The sequence below is a fragment of the Diadema antillarum genome, unplaced genomic scaffold (genome assembly GCF_040938485.1).
Source record: "Diadema antillarum isolate AM-2024a unplaced genomic scaffold, OU_Dant_1.0 seq00000688_RagTag, whole genome shotgun sequence".
Classification (NCBI taxonomy): domain Eukaryota; kingdom Metazoa; phylum Echinodermata; class Echinoidea; order Diadematoida; family Diadematidae; genus Diadema; species Diadema antillarum.
In genome coordinates, this window is record NW_027271593.1 from 364938 (window position 1) to 380009 (window position 15072).

Here is a 15072-nt window from a genome sequence, read left to right on the forward strand (position 1 = left end):
TAAAAACCAGATAAACAATGGCAGCACCTGCTCAGCCAATGGCTGTATTCAAGGTGAGTGCAGAAGATTGTTTTATTTTATTCTTAGAGCAATCACACAAACTCGGAGTGCACAAGACATGTCTTCAGACAATGCAGGGGGGATGGGTGGTGGTGGGGGGGGGGGGGGTTAAGTTAAAGGACAAGTTCACCGTCATAAACATAAGGATTGAGAGAATGTAGCAATATTAGTAGAACACATCATTGAAAGTTTGAGGAAAATCAGACAATCCGTTCAAAAGTTATGAATTTTTGAAGTTTTTGTGCAGTACCCGCTGGATGAGAAGACTACTGCAGTGTATGAATAACTTAGATGTCACATGCGTACAACAATATAAGGAAAATATAAAGAGAATTTCACAAAGTTCCATCTTTTGAAAAAAGTACACATTCCCCTGACTCGTTACCGATAAATGTTATGGGTAATATTATTCCCCCTGCCTTTAGAAAGAGGCAAGTCAATTGCTCTTTTATTATGCGAAAAAAGTGAAAATATGTTGAATTTTCTTTTATATTTTCTTTATACTGTTGTACGCATATGACTCACAAGCTGTAGTAGTCTCCTCATCCAGCGGTTCCAACACAAAAATTTAAAAAATTCATAACTTTTGCATCGATTGTCTAATTTTCCTCAAACTTTCACTGATGTGTTCTACTAATATTGTTGCATTTTCTCAATCCTTATGTTTATGAAGGTGAACTTGTCCTTTAAGAGATTTCCAATGAGGAAAACTGAATTCAGGTCTTCATTTGCCTTCGAAGAATCCAATGCAATTTCGAGATAAGCAAAGTTTAGTTACCCTTCCACCTTACGATCAATGAGAATTTACTTGCTTGCGGTGTGTGGTTCAAGACACTCTTTCTAATCAGCCACTGCCACTGGGATGGATGGCCGTCTTTGAATGTAGTTTATGCCCCACCGTAGTGTTTGTAGAGACTCTGGCTTTGGCTTTCAATTTCTGTAAGGACAATGTTAAGTTCAATCACATTCAACCTCCCCCAAGAATGTTCCCCTTACCTGCCCCCCCCCCCCCCCAACCTGAATCAGTCATCACCTTTTCAGTAAAATGGGAATTTGCAGTAAAAAGTTTCCCCTCTGTTTCCAAGTGTTTACCTTTATTATTATTATTATTATTACTATAATAATAATAATAATAATAATAATAATAATAATAATAATAATAATAATAATAATTATTATTATTATTATTATTATTATTATTATTATTATTATTATTATTTTTATTGTTATTATTGTTATTAGTAGTGTTATTACTATTATTGTTAAATATCTGTAAGGTCCTGTTTCATCTTTCATTTCTAAGGATTGTCAGTGTTGGCTGTCATTTTGATACTTTACACTTAGACTTTCCAGTTTGGAAATGTCTCTGAATTTTTGGCTCTACTGAAGTCAGAACTGATGAGAAAATAACAATGAGCAAGTATTATTTTTAAGATGTTTAAAATAGAGAGTGAAACCATGAAATTAATAACAGGAGAGGGACACCAAATTGGCTTCGCGCAAAATGTTGATTTCCTGTAATAAACTCCACTATCTCTTCCCATTGTTTCCTTGTGTATTATACACATTTTCTTGATGTTAAAGGTCTATTATTGGATAGATCATCCAGCATATACTTATGTATTTTCCACTGGCTTTATCATGTGCCTCTGTTCAGTGTCAGTAAACACCAAAGAAAAAGATATATTTTGTTACCATTGTGTGATTCCATTTTAACAGCTTGTTCTTGTTGGTGATGGAGGTACGGGAAAGACTACATTTGTCAAACGTCATCTCACAGGAGAGTTTGAAAAGAAATACATTGGTGAGTGACATAGTCCTTTTAACAATTCTGCATGAAGAAGTTCTCACATAGATTTTTGACTCACTTGAGCTAGTGACATTAGTTCGAGGTCCTATGCATATAAAACTTACAGAATTACAAAACTCAATGCTCATTATGTCATCTTTCAATAATCTAAGCTTAATTTTTTTTTTCACTAGACAGCAATCATAACAGACTTGCTAGTGGTTTTTTTTTTCTAATGGAAAATTGTCAATATGAATTCAAACTCACTTTTCGTTGCTAGTTCCCCCTGTTTTACCCCATCTTACATATGCTGTATCCACCATATATTGTATGGATATGTTATTTGTTGAATATGGACTTGTAAGACAGTTTTGCGAGTGGTCAAAATCATGAGTAAAAATTACAGTAACAGAATGAGAGGAAAAGTATTCATCCCTTTGTTGAAGAAAGGTTAGTGATTTCAAGCCTTGGAGACGATATACAGCACATCTGTGTCAGGAAGCAAATCATTGCAAGTTGGTCATTTTGAAAATATTGGTCTACGAGCAAAAAAAACAAACCCAATACTCCACTTGACAATGATAAAATCAAAAGAGAAATGTAAAACCCACAATTTTTGGAGTTTTTTCCCTCGTGATTGATTTCATGAATAAAAGATGTTCTTTTTTTTTTACTGAACAGCAACCCTCGGTGTTGAGGTACATCCCTTGGTGTTCTACACAAATAGGGGACCAATCAGGTTCAATGTATGGGACACAGCAGGTCAGGAGAAATTTGGAGGTCTGAGGGACGGCTATTACATCCAGGGTAAGCATGGACTCTAGTGATTCTGAAAAAGCTCTTTTCGCCTACAGATATTTGTGCGAATGAGGAGGTCATGGACATTTTTGCGAGATGTTTTTTCACAATTGAAAATCGAGACCCATAAGTGCACTAATGCCTCTCTGGGTATCAATATTTTTTTGTGTTGTTAAATTTTAGGCCCGACAATGATTGGCAAAATTTGTGAAAATTAAGTCCTGGTGAAAATAATAACTCTTACAGTATATGTTGGCTCTCCATTAGCTAGTTTGTAATACTATGTTTTGGTTGGTGTTGTATGATAGAGCTGACTATAAGAAACACCAAGTTGATGAAACATTAATTTCCAGATTAACTGTTTGTTGATGGTAGTGTTTCGAGTGTTTTGCACAATATTTCTAAAGAAAGGCCTGAATGCATGCTTTGTGAAAGAGAAATTTCAAGTATAAGTGAGACAGGAAGGAATGTAAGCCATTTCATGGTCTGTGAAATTTTTCAACTGTTGGTCTGTCTGTACAGCAACACAGATCTTGTTAGTCTAGTACTTTAAAGGGGAAGGCTAGTAACTGATCAGTGGGAATCAGTGGAAATGCTGGGAGATGATTGTTCCAATCCTTATGGGATTCATTCAAGAGTTCATTGTATATCTATTGTTGTGTGAAAATGATTTGCTTCAGAATGGTCTCATATTCAAGTAATGTGCAGTTTAATGCTTCCAGGTTAGCGTCCCTGGTCAGCGACGGAGCATTAATCTGCACATTACTTGAATATAAGACCGTTCTGAAGCAAATAATTTTCACACAACAGTAGATATATAATGTACTCTTGAATGAATCCAATAAGGATTGGAACAATCATCTCCCAGCATTTCCACTGATTCCCACTGATCAGTTACTAGCCTTCCCCTTTAAGTAGCAATGTTAAAAGAGCAAAAGGGACAGAGTTTTTTTTGTTTTTTGTTTTTTAACACTTTATTCTTGGTGTGCAGTGTGCAACTATTGTGACCATCGACCTCAGACATCAAATTGTATCTGTCTATGCTTAGAGTTACGTTGTGACACACATTTTTAAAAAGCTAGCCATGACAACGTCTCAAAGGTTTTTACCTTCCATGAAATAGAGCAAATAGAGTAAAATAAGAGTTTCATGACTTACATAAAACAGGTGTATCAGATAAGGACTGCAGTTGCACAGAGGCTTTAAGGTGAATGAATAATCCTATGGGATGTATATTACGATGGATAGAAACCTTATTGTGAGATGGATATGCAAAATGTTGGGGTTACAGTGTATATACACAATGACATTCTTAAAGAATTGGCCTATGTATTTCTTTCCAGGCCAATGCGCCATCATCATGTTCGATGTCACATCGAGAGTCACGTACAAGAACGTGCCCAACTGGCACCGTGACCTGGTGCGAGTTTGCGAAAACATCCCCATCGTCCTCTGTGGCAACAAGGTGGACATCAAGGACAGGAAGGTCAAGGCCAAGACCATCACCTTCCACAGGAAAAAGAACCTCCAGGTATCAAAGAGATCAGCTCATTTCTGTCAGCCTCTCTCTCCTGTTTTGGTCCTGTTTCTCTGATATCATATCTTTCAGAAATGTGAGATGGGTGAAAAAAGAAAGTTTTTTTCAGATTCACTTTCGTCCATGTGAACTTTGAGGAGAAAGTGTAATTCCTTTTTGATAAATCACTAGTTGTAATCTGTTTCAAAATTTAGTGTTCTGTGGTTAGTTGATGCCAAGTTGAGATTGTTGTATAATCAGTAGTGTTGATAGTCCCACAAACTGAAATGTGTGTAGCTTAAATGAAAGAAAGATATTATTCAGAGGGGAAGATTCAGGTATGAGTTTCTTCAGTTTGTCTCCCTCTACAAATTAAATTTGTTAAGATCGCAACTGCTGATTTGTAAATTAACAAACATGTCGGAAAAAAGGAACCAGTGGGACTCTAATCTGTCATCTACTGCTTTCCGGGCAGCGACACTACCACCAGGCTGTCCCTGGTTGCCGGCAGTGACTCAATGAACATGGAACAAATACCCAAGCTCCGAAATTCCAACATTGTTGTGTTAAGTAGTCCAAGGCGGACAAGGCATTGGATAAATGAAAGAAAGATATTATTCACAGAGGAAGATTCAGTTAATTTACAGATTTTGTTAATTTACAGATCAGCAGTTGTGATCTTAACAAATTTAATATGTAGAGGGAGACAAACTGAAAAAACTCATACCTGTGTGTAGCTTGTGGTGTTCTTTGCTACTCTGCTGGCTCATTAGATTTTGTCTATGAAATTGTTTCACAGAGTAAACTTGGTATGGAGTATGAAGAAATTGTCTTCTACCAGCATGATTTTTTTTTCCCATTCACATTTTAATATGTTGCATTCAAGTGCCCGCTTTAAGCTTTCAATTTATTTGAAAAAAAAAAATGTTCCAAGTTCACCCATACTTTTGGTGCAGTTTTAATAAAACTCCTACTCTTGAGTTGAGAGTGGTGGTCCAGAGAGGAGAGTACATATAATGCAATCATCGCCTCTCTGAAAGCAAGCATATTCCCTCTGACGTTAACCTCATTGCCATCAGAGTTGAACCAGCTTGCAAGAGAATCCAACCTTTGGTCTGTGAGTGTGGTGTCACTCGTCTTGTGGGACAGCATCTTCACAGATTGAAGGGACATTTGGCCATGGGAAAATGATTCAGTTGTGCAGGGGAATCCCGTTGTAATGAGGTCGTTGGGCCCAGCTTATTGACCTCATAGCCAGACCCTCGTATCTGTGCACTTGAAATACACCCATAAATTTCCACTCTGAACATGATATGGTAGGGTTACACACATAGTATGACATAATATTGATGAACAGGAAAGCTGAAAATGTGATGGTAAAGTGCTTAGAGTACTATAGCAAAACAGAACAAAAAACACCCAGCAGATCTTTTGTTCACTGATGTTGATTGTTTTAGATTTGAAAAGGTGAAGATGATACCTGCCATTCGTTTATGTCTTATGTGCTACCTATATAATATCTACCAGGTACTATAATTTTGTTTCTGTAGAGTTACCTGTGAACAATAATGTGCGCTCATGGCTCTATAGGTGCAGACGTCTCATCTGACAATATGGATTAACTAATCCTACTAATCCCTTTATCACAATACTAGCTTGTGTGCAAGACTGTTGCTGTGTTTCATTCTAGTGGGTTTGTGCAGTGTAAAGTCAGGAACTGAATACCAATAAATGGTGAATTGTGGGTGAAAGCATATGCACATACATTGGATTGAGCAGATTTAGACATCTTTACTCATATTTTACTGATTTTGCATCATATGTTGCGGTGTAGAAAATGTATTTATGCCGATGTAATTCACATCCAACACACACACAAGATCAAAGAAAGTATCACATATAACCAATGTCTTCTGAATAACTGTTCTCTCTTGGCAGTATTATGACATCAGCGCCAAGAGCAACTACAACTTTGAGAAGCCATTCCTGTGGCTGGCCCGTAAGCTGTGCGGAGAGGCTGAGCTGCAGTTTGTTGAGATGCCTGCCCTCCAGCCCCCAGAAATCACCATGGACCCCACATTGGCATCGCAATATGAGGCAGATCTTCAAGTAAGTTATTTAGGGGCACTTGCTGAGGGGGTTTCATGGCACATTAGTTTGATCATCATGGATGACTCTTTCATACCTGATATGGGGTGGTTGTAGTTTTTTGGAGGAAATAAAATTTATGGTGTATTTGTCCATGTTAGTTTTCATTGAAAGTTCAACCAAGGCCCCAAAGTATGTCTGGTTATTCAAGATATTTTGCCAGAGGAATATAGTTGCATTTTTCTTTTGTAATTCAAAATTTCATTATAACCGAACAACTAAACAGTAAAAAAAAAAAAACCCCAAAAACATACAGTATATAATGTTGCGGTCTGAATTTTACTTCCGTGTAACTTGCATTTACCTATTACCATGTTTGTTATAATGGGAGTGCACTGTAATTTGTTTACACATTCACCTGTTTCTGCTAAATGTCAAAACATGGGAAACTCCAATTTGCATTCAGTGTTAAGTGCTATGTTAGGCAAGCATCAGGCCATCTTTTCTAGTCATCAAAAAGAACTAATTAAAAAGCATGCATAAAAATCTAAACATGCTAGTAAACTTAATTACTGTAAAAATTTACCTCTCCTCTCTTTATGTTTTGCTCCCTGCAGGAGGCCCAGAATACTGCATTACCTGATGATGACGAGGAGATATAGATCCTAGCCAGGATAAAAACATGTAATTACCATGGTAACAGTTGTGTGTCAATTATGTAATCATCTGGATTCCTTGTCACAGTCTGGGCTCTGTTTTATGCTGGCAACCCATTCCACTAATTCATCAGAAAACACAAAGAAGACAAAGAGAGAAAGATAGGAGATAAAAATAGAATGGGAAATCTTTTCGTAGGAGTCAGCGGGAGTTCCAGATGATTACACACAAAGGAGTGGAATCTACTGAGGCATGGTATTTATAGCTCTGTTTGTTTCCGCTTTTATTTATGTGCTCACGATATGTGACATTTTCTACTCCACTGACATTTTTCGAGAATGATTTCGGCCATAGCTCGTAGAGTACTTCCCTGTTAATCCCCTCCTTGGATTAGTAATGAGATATAGTCGCGCAAGAGACGTCTTCAGTGGCGGAATAGTGTGAAGATGCATGTTGTGTTAGGTGACGGGACACATTACCTCAAAGAGAGAGAATTTTAATACATGTATTTGCTTTGTAGATAGTTTGGTTCAAAGGAATGGTGTTATTCCATCAAGAGGGGTAGCATTAACTGCCTTCTGTAAAGCAAAGATGATAAACGACCCAACCTTCTCAAGGTTGTATGTACATTGTAATTATATTTCTCTGTGAAGTAAAAGCAAGACTTGAAGTTTTGTATCAATGTGGTGTGAACATTTTTGATATTTTGGTTATAAGTATGTTTTATTCATTGTCACAAATGAAAAAGCAAATGGTAATATCTATGACTGCACATTCATTGTGTGTTTCCGTTGTGAGAATTGAAATGTGAAGTAAATTACAGGTGCACTTCAGATATCTTCTGATCAATGTAGAGGAAAAGTGTGTCCATGGTCAAGCTTTAAAAATGAAGCGTTGTATCATAGCTGTATATGAAATGATATTCACCTTTGAATGAATCAGATTTCTTTCATTTCCTTAACTCTGACCAGATGTATGTGTGTTCCATTATCTAATTCATGAAGTTTTGACTTTATTGTCTGATACTGTCAGCCAGCTGCAAGCTAAAGGGACATCAAATTTGTACTGATATATTGCGACAATTTGTTCTGTTTTTCCTCTTTTTTTTTTTTACCTGTACAGTACAGGGCTCAGCATGTCCACATGGTGGACAATGCTTGTAGCATCGTTACTTGGCAGATCCCATTCTAGGCTAATATCACAAGAAGATCTTGGCTCTATAGAACACAAGTAGAATCATTCCTGGGGGGCATTTCATGAAGCGTTTTGTCTGATATTTCGTCTGACAAACTGTTAAAAGTTACAGAAATCCATGCATCTGATTGGCTGACAGCAAATTTGTCAGACAAAGTTGTCGGACGAAATGCTTCATGAAATGCCCCCCAGGTCTGGTTCAGACCTCGGCTGTGCAAATGCCACAGAAGCCAGTCAGTGTGTCGGATAAACACAAAAGTGATTCAGTGCACAGGAGCTCTGTTGAACAAACAGAACTTTGCACAAACAGCTGTCACATGTATGCCCTAAAAAAGTGAAGGTCTGTTCTCTGGCATGACACACTGAATGAATATTTGATGTCTTTGGTCTTCTGGAAAAAACAAACTGCCTTTGTAGTACCTGTTCTCACATGTTAACTGCGATAAACTCATAGTGAATGTACAAAGGTAACATACTTTGGGTTTGTGATTTTGCTAAAGGTTGTACCTCTTGTGGATAATATTTCATTGTGTATTTGTGTTGGAAGGTCGGGTCGGGATGGGGGGGGGGGGGGGGGGGGCAACATGTTCAGGAAGGGGAACCCAACCATGAAATGGATAGAACTGTGGATAAACAAATTAACAAACTGAGGTACAGAACCTAGATTTCAGTGTTTTATGTGATTCTATTGGAAGATGAGTGCCTAGCCCACATAATGCAGTGACTTCCTAGTAGTTCTGAAAGGTTGCTTTGCATTCATACACTTAGAGCTCAGTGTCAACCCTCATCAAATGTGCATGTACATCTGTGTGCAAGGTGGGGGTATGGCTCGCAGTAATACTCGTTGTACCGGTGTCGGGTTTAATGCATGATTTCATTATCATGTACAGTTCACAAGCTACATGTACTGTATATGCAATTAGCCTGAATTATGACAGTGTTACAAGAATTCTCAAGGCTAGTGTTTTTGCACACATATGAATTTTGTTGTTGATGTAAATTACATTCTTATATTTTTTTTTGTCACCGATTATATTCCATACCTTACATGCATGTGAAACTTGACTTACAGGAGTAGAATTATTGGTTGAAGCAGTCTTTCTGCTGAACGGATTGCACCATTGTCATGCACACGAATGTAGTCTGCGTGTTCACTTTGATTCCCCTTTCATCTCTACATTGATAAATCCTAGTTCAATTAGACTTCATTAAATTCTATAGACATACGTGTGTGTACACATATGGGACTTCTCCATGCAAGCAACTGAAACACTATTAAGCACAATCCAGAGATGTATGTAGGATGCTTTTTTCCTTTTTTTTTTCTCCATGTGTACTTGTCCCTTAACATGAGAATTAAACAGAATGTATGTTTGAATTTGCAGATATGTATGTGTTCCCTGTGTTTCTTTTCTTTCAAGTGAATAACATACACTCAGCCTTGCTTAAGTCAACCTCGCATAAGTTGAATAATCGCCAAAGTGGAAGGTCTTTTCAAGTCCTCTTCTTCTTATATTCTATTGATTTTAATCCCTCATAAATTGAATTTTCTCTCGGTAAAAGCTACCCGGTACTATGTTTCTTCAGTCCAAATAAGCCAGTTCGTAGTTCCACTTTGCGCATGAGCAGAAACAAGGTCATTCGGACCAACAGGCATAATGTTTTTTTAATTCACTGGGATAAGCATCTGTCATGTAATGATTATTCATGAGATACTTATAAATGCTGCTTGCCAGCACATCGACCTGACAGCAAAAGTGGTAATTGGCAATATCAATAGAAAGAGATTGTCAATACATCCAATGCAAAATAATGAAATGGATGCTTTCCCAAGTGTAAATTGACGGATCGTTCTGCTCATCTGGTCTACGCAACTCTATTCTTTGTTTGAACAGGATTGTGAATCCCATAAATTGTTATGTAAAGCTTATGCATTATGTCGCTCTAAAACGAGTGAAGTGCCCCTAACCGACTGAGAAAAGAGAAAGGTCATTCGTACCAATGTGCCCATGAGCTAACTCCGAACTAGCTTATACACACTAGATTCAACTTGGGCAAGGTTGACTGTACATTGTACATACATGTATGTACCAAGTTACAATGAAGTTGAGTTTTGTGATTTTACAGAATACACTGGTATACAATGTATGTGTACAAGGAAGAACACTGCACATGATGTGGAAAGGAAAATCATATACATTCTACATGTAGGTTCTTGGAAATCATCAAGTGCTCATTCAATTTGTAGCATTCTTTTTCTTCCGAACCCGTAGGAGCTGGAGATAGCGCTTTGCACTGTACAGTATGTTAAAATTTTTGGTACATTGTACATTTACATGTGCAGTATTACACACTCCCAAGAACCAAGGAATTCACTTTGTAATACATGCACAAGTACAACATTTTGATATACATGTGTATACAGTATCAAGATGTGACAATCACTAAAGAAATTTTGAATTCTGGACAAGAAATTTTATTTTGTTAGTAATGAGGGCTTGTGTGTACGTCAGTTCATATACAGTGTACAGAACACGTATTTACAAATGTATCTACTGTAATTTCATTGTTTCTTAGCTACTCCCCCCCCCAAAAAAAAAAAAAAAAAAAAAAAAAAAATTGTAAAGAAAATTAAAAATAACCAAACATAAATGAAAGAGAATTAAAAGCACTAGGTGTACTGTATTTTAAGTCAGGGTTAATATAACTGAAGAAAATTAAATCTTGTCATTAAATTGGCAACTTTGTACATGTACAATGTATGTGTATTTTGAGAAGTGGAAGGAATTCAGCATCAGACAGAAAACAGCACATACAGTGTACACAGTACTTGTGAATAGTTTTGCCAAGTTGAGACAAAAACATGTACATGTACAACTTAGCTTTAAAATATGATGCGCTTTCATAAATCTGGTCATAAATTTCTCTTAATTACATGTATTCCACAGTGAATAAAAAATAAATAAATGCTATGTGACCAAAGGCCTTGATGAAAGAAATTTTCATTCATGGTATGATGAGTGAAGACAAGCAATGAATAATACAGCTTTATCAAGAGTCCAACACAGAAATGGCATGTTTTTGGAATCTGACATAAGTCATAAGTAGGTCCACAAATTAATTCTTTATACCAAATCTATTTGTGGTAACAGTTTTTACTGGGGGGGGGGGGGGGGGGGGGGGGGTCAATTTGACCCCCCCTTCAAATCTCGGCCGCCGATCGCGCTATCGCCGCAAAATTTTGCCTGAACATAGAGCCGGATGTCAACTACAAGATTACGTGGTCATACAATAGAAAAATGTTGATTTCATATTTTTTGATAAATTAATTATGCAAATTAACACATGAAATCATATTTTCACCTATAACTCCATCAAAAAGACTGAAGGATTGCTGAACTTTTGAGTCAGAGTTCCTCAAGACACATCAAACAATTTTCTTGAAAAAAAATAGCGCAATTAAAATCAGATTCTTTTGTTTTTTATTGTTTTGTAAATTTCTTTTGTATTTTATTGTTTTTTCGATCTTTTGTTTTTCTATTGTTTTTTGCCAAAATTTGTTGGAGGCACTTTTTCAAGCTTACCTACATTAGAATTGATTTATTTCAATGGTTAAAAGTTGAAATAATCTAATTTATATCAATTAAACAAAAAAATACAGTTTGCATTGGATTTGCAAACGAAATCATGAATTTGAGCGGTTTTCGGGTTGACATGCATATGCAAAACATTGCGTAACTTCAGAACGGTGTACCTGGACGTCGCAAATTTGGTCTCAAAATATGTGGGAGACTTCAATGAAAAAAGTCATGAAATGACGTGGCAAAATCTTTGCGCGTTGCGGTCAATCGTGGCGCGAAACGTCGAGGGGGGGTCAATTTGACCCCCCCCCCCCCCCCCCCCCAGTTAGAATAGGGTTAATGGGTGAAATGTGCTCATGGTAATTCTCACTGGATTTCCCTGCACATGTACATGTATCACACAGTGGAAACTCGATACAAAAAGATCTGGGGGGCATTTCATGAAGGAACTTGTCGGATAAAATGTCCGACAAGTCAATTATATCAGACAAGTTCAGAGAAATCAGCCAATCAGACTAAAGAATTTCTCAAAACTTGTCGGATATAATTGACTTGTCAGATATTTTATCCGACAAGTTCCTTCATGAAATGCCCCCCTGATATCACAAAATACCTCTGATGTAACAAACTAATTTCTCCAGTCCCAATAATTTCCTTTGTTTTGGATTGTTTATTGACTATTGATATAAGAAAGTATCTGATATAAAGAACAAATTGTCTTCGTTCCAAGGATCTCATTATACTGAGTTTCCACTGTATAACAAACTAATTTCTGTGGTCCCAATGAATTTCCTTTTGTTTTGAATTGTTTATTACCTAATGGTATAACAAAATATCTGATATAAAGAACAAATTGTCTTGGTCCCAAGTATCTTGTTACTGAGTTTCCACTGTACCATGAAAACCCAAGTTATGAGTGGGACCCTTAAATTCCATCCTAGCCATATGCAAATACAATTTGACACTCGCATTACTCCATGTACAACCAACTTCACACACACTTGACAGAACAGACATACATGCATGGTACGCAATGTACAACATAAAGTATGATGGTGTACGTAGAGACTTTTTTTTTTTTTTAATGAATGTACACTGTATTTGATATAGATATAACTTATTTCAAACTGATGCCTCAACAGAAAACAAAGTATGACATACTGTTTGTTCCATGATGCTGAAATTGAGATTTAAACAACACTGCCTGTATACGTTGTATGCACAAATAAAGCACAGCCCTGTTTTATAAAGCTGTCCGTAACGTTATGCATGACTTTACCAAAGACTGGAATATGAAGTACACATACCAATACGTGTGCCCATTAAGTTATCCTTATGTTATATGTCAACATTTCATCTACATTGGGGCAAAAAAAAAAACACTTTCCACTGAAAAAGTGTGTTAACATAGAAGAATAATCATTATCATCTGCAATCTTCAACTTTAGCTATTGAAATTGATAATGATTAAAAAACCCACTTGGCTTGCCATATTTAAGTTGTTTGTAAAGTCGTGCGTAACTTCACAAACAGCTTTATGAAACGGGGCCCAGAGAGCCCAATGAACTAATGCATCTTGATCAAGGGGCAGGTGTCAGAGGAGCTACCGAGTCCCAATGTGAGGATCAATGTGTTCAGTGAAACAAAGCTCTTGCAGGAGAAACCATTTGTGCCAATTAAGTTAGACTATCGTAAAGAGTGGTGACTACATGTACTTGACATACAGCCAATAATCGCAGACATCACGGAGGTGCTTCAGAATGGACTTCTTCCATCATTGTGCCTGTAACATTATACAGGTGAGACACAATCATATTCTCCCAAATTCCTTTGCTCTTTCCATGGGCTCAAATTTGTTTGACCTATTGCTTTTGATACAAAGCAACTCCCACTACTTATTCTTCTTCTACATACATCACATTTATTGTAGCTTCCTCTTCCTTCAATAACTTTCATTCCTGATGTACCCTGTGATCACGTACAAAGTGCATTGCCAATACACGTTTGAGGCAAACTGGATAAATATGATGAAATAATAGTCGATCATTTGTAATTCTCTCCCTTGGGCTATTATAACACTTGAATCTGAGAAACTAATGATATGCCATCTTTCAGACAATAACAATCTTGGGACTTACAGTGCACTCCCATTATAATGAACGCGCTACAATGAAGTAGAAATACAGGCCCCAACATTATACTGTATGCTCTATGTGTTTATTGTTAATTTGTTCGGTTATAATGAAATTTCGACATAACCAAAGAAAACTGATGGTCCCAAGGACTATTGGAGTCGACTGTATATTAAACCTTCAACAAAAGCATTTGCAAACCCATTAGAGGCATTCTGTATTTCCCCCAAACTTGCCAATAATCTTAAACATATCATGCCTTCAAAAAGCTCGCACAAAAAGGTTTGCCTGATTTTAGCACTTGCCAAGTTTTGTTTTGTTCCTTGACTGCCACGCTCTTTATACCAGATTTGGGGTGAGGAATATGCTGAAATGTGCAATGCATGCATGTAAAGTGCACGTTCCTTCCATTAGCCCCACTGATGTCCATCACTTCAATCTTCATTGAGATTGTATGTTAAGCTAGGAAAAACAAATCTGATGTCTATGACATGCAGTCCAGGCTGTTGATGGTATGAGAAGGAGGTACATACTTGGGACAAATCCCCAACAACAACATGATCACATTTTGGTATTATAAAGAGGTTTCACTACTGTAATCTTACATGAGAGAAAAAAAAAAAGAGGAGAGAGAGAGAAAAAAAAAAACAAAACAAAAAAGAGAAAAAAAGAACATGACTACCGGTATATGGAAGTCATAGCATTACTATATGAGGTTCAGAGACTGATATAGAATGTGTTTCCATCATATCAAATGATATGCCCCTAATAAGCATGTAAAATTATATGCTTGTGTAAATTGATAAGAACCAACATCACTTTTAAACAGTAGTCTCTGTGAGTGCTCTGGGGTAATGTTAAGTGGCAAGATTTCACTTTTACACTCAAGCCTAACATGTGCATATTTGCCACGGTTAAAGTCATTCTTGAACTCTGACCATCCTTATTTCTGAGTGTGAAAGGGTTTTTTTCCCTCTTATTCACAACAGCCTGAACGTTTATTCACTACACATGCGACAGCAATGTTCCGATCCTATTTTGAAACATCTGTCTATGGTTGCCAGTCATGCAAACAGTCTTTCAAAAAGTCTTCCTCCGACTAGAACTACTCCTGATTTCCAAAGTGTGAATGGGGTCCTTCTCATAGTAGTTGCGGTTGCCTGAAAGTTCATGCACTGTTCATGCACCTGAAATATTTCTCGTCTCTGGTTCACAGTGCTTGTCTGTAGCTGTAAGCAAGACGTCCAATGGCCCTAT

At 37.0% G+C, this 15072-nt stretch overlaps 1 protein-coding gene across 1 annotated transcript; it reads left to right on the forward strand.

Annotated features, from left to right (window-relative positions):
* On the forward strand, positions 1-8566 carry LOC139737258 (GTP-binding nuclear protein Ran-like). The gene is made up of 6 exons (XM_071647935.1): positions 1-53; positions 1780-1864; positions 2531-2656; positions 3991-4178; positions 6102-6272; positions 6869-8566. Exons 1-6 carry the CDS (start codon positions 18-20, stop codon positions 6911-6913), a joined length of 651 nt encoding a protein of 216 aa, XP_071504036.1. The 5' UTR covers positions 1-17; the 3' UTR covers positions 6914-8566.
* The last annotated feature ends 6506 nt before the right edge of the window (positions 8567-15072 follow it).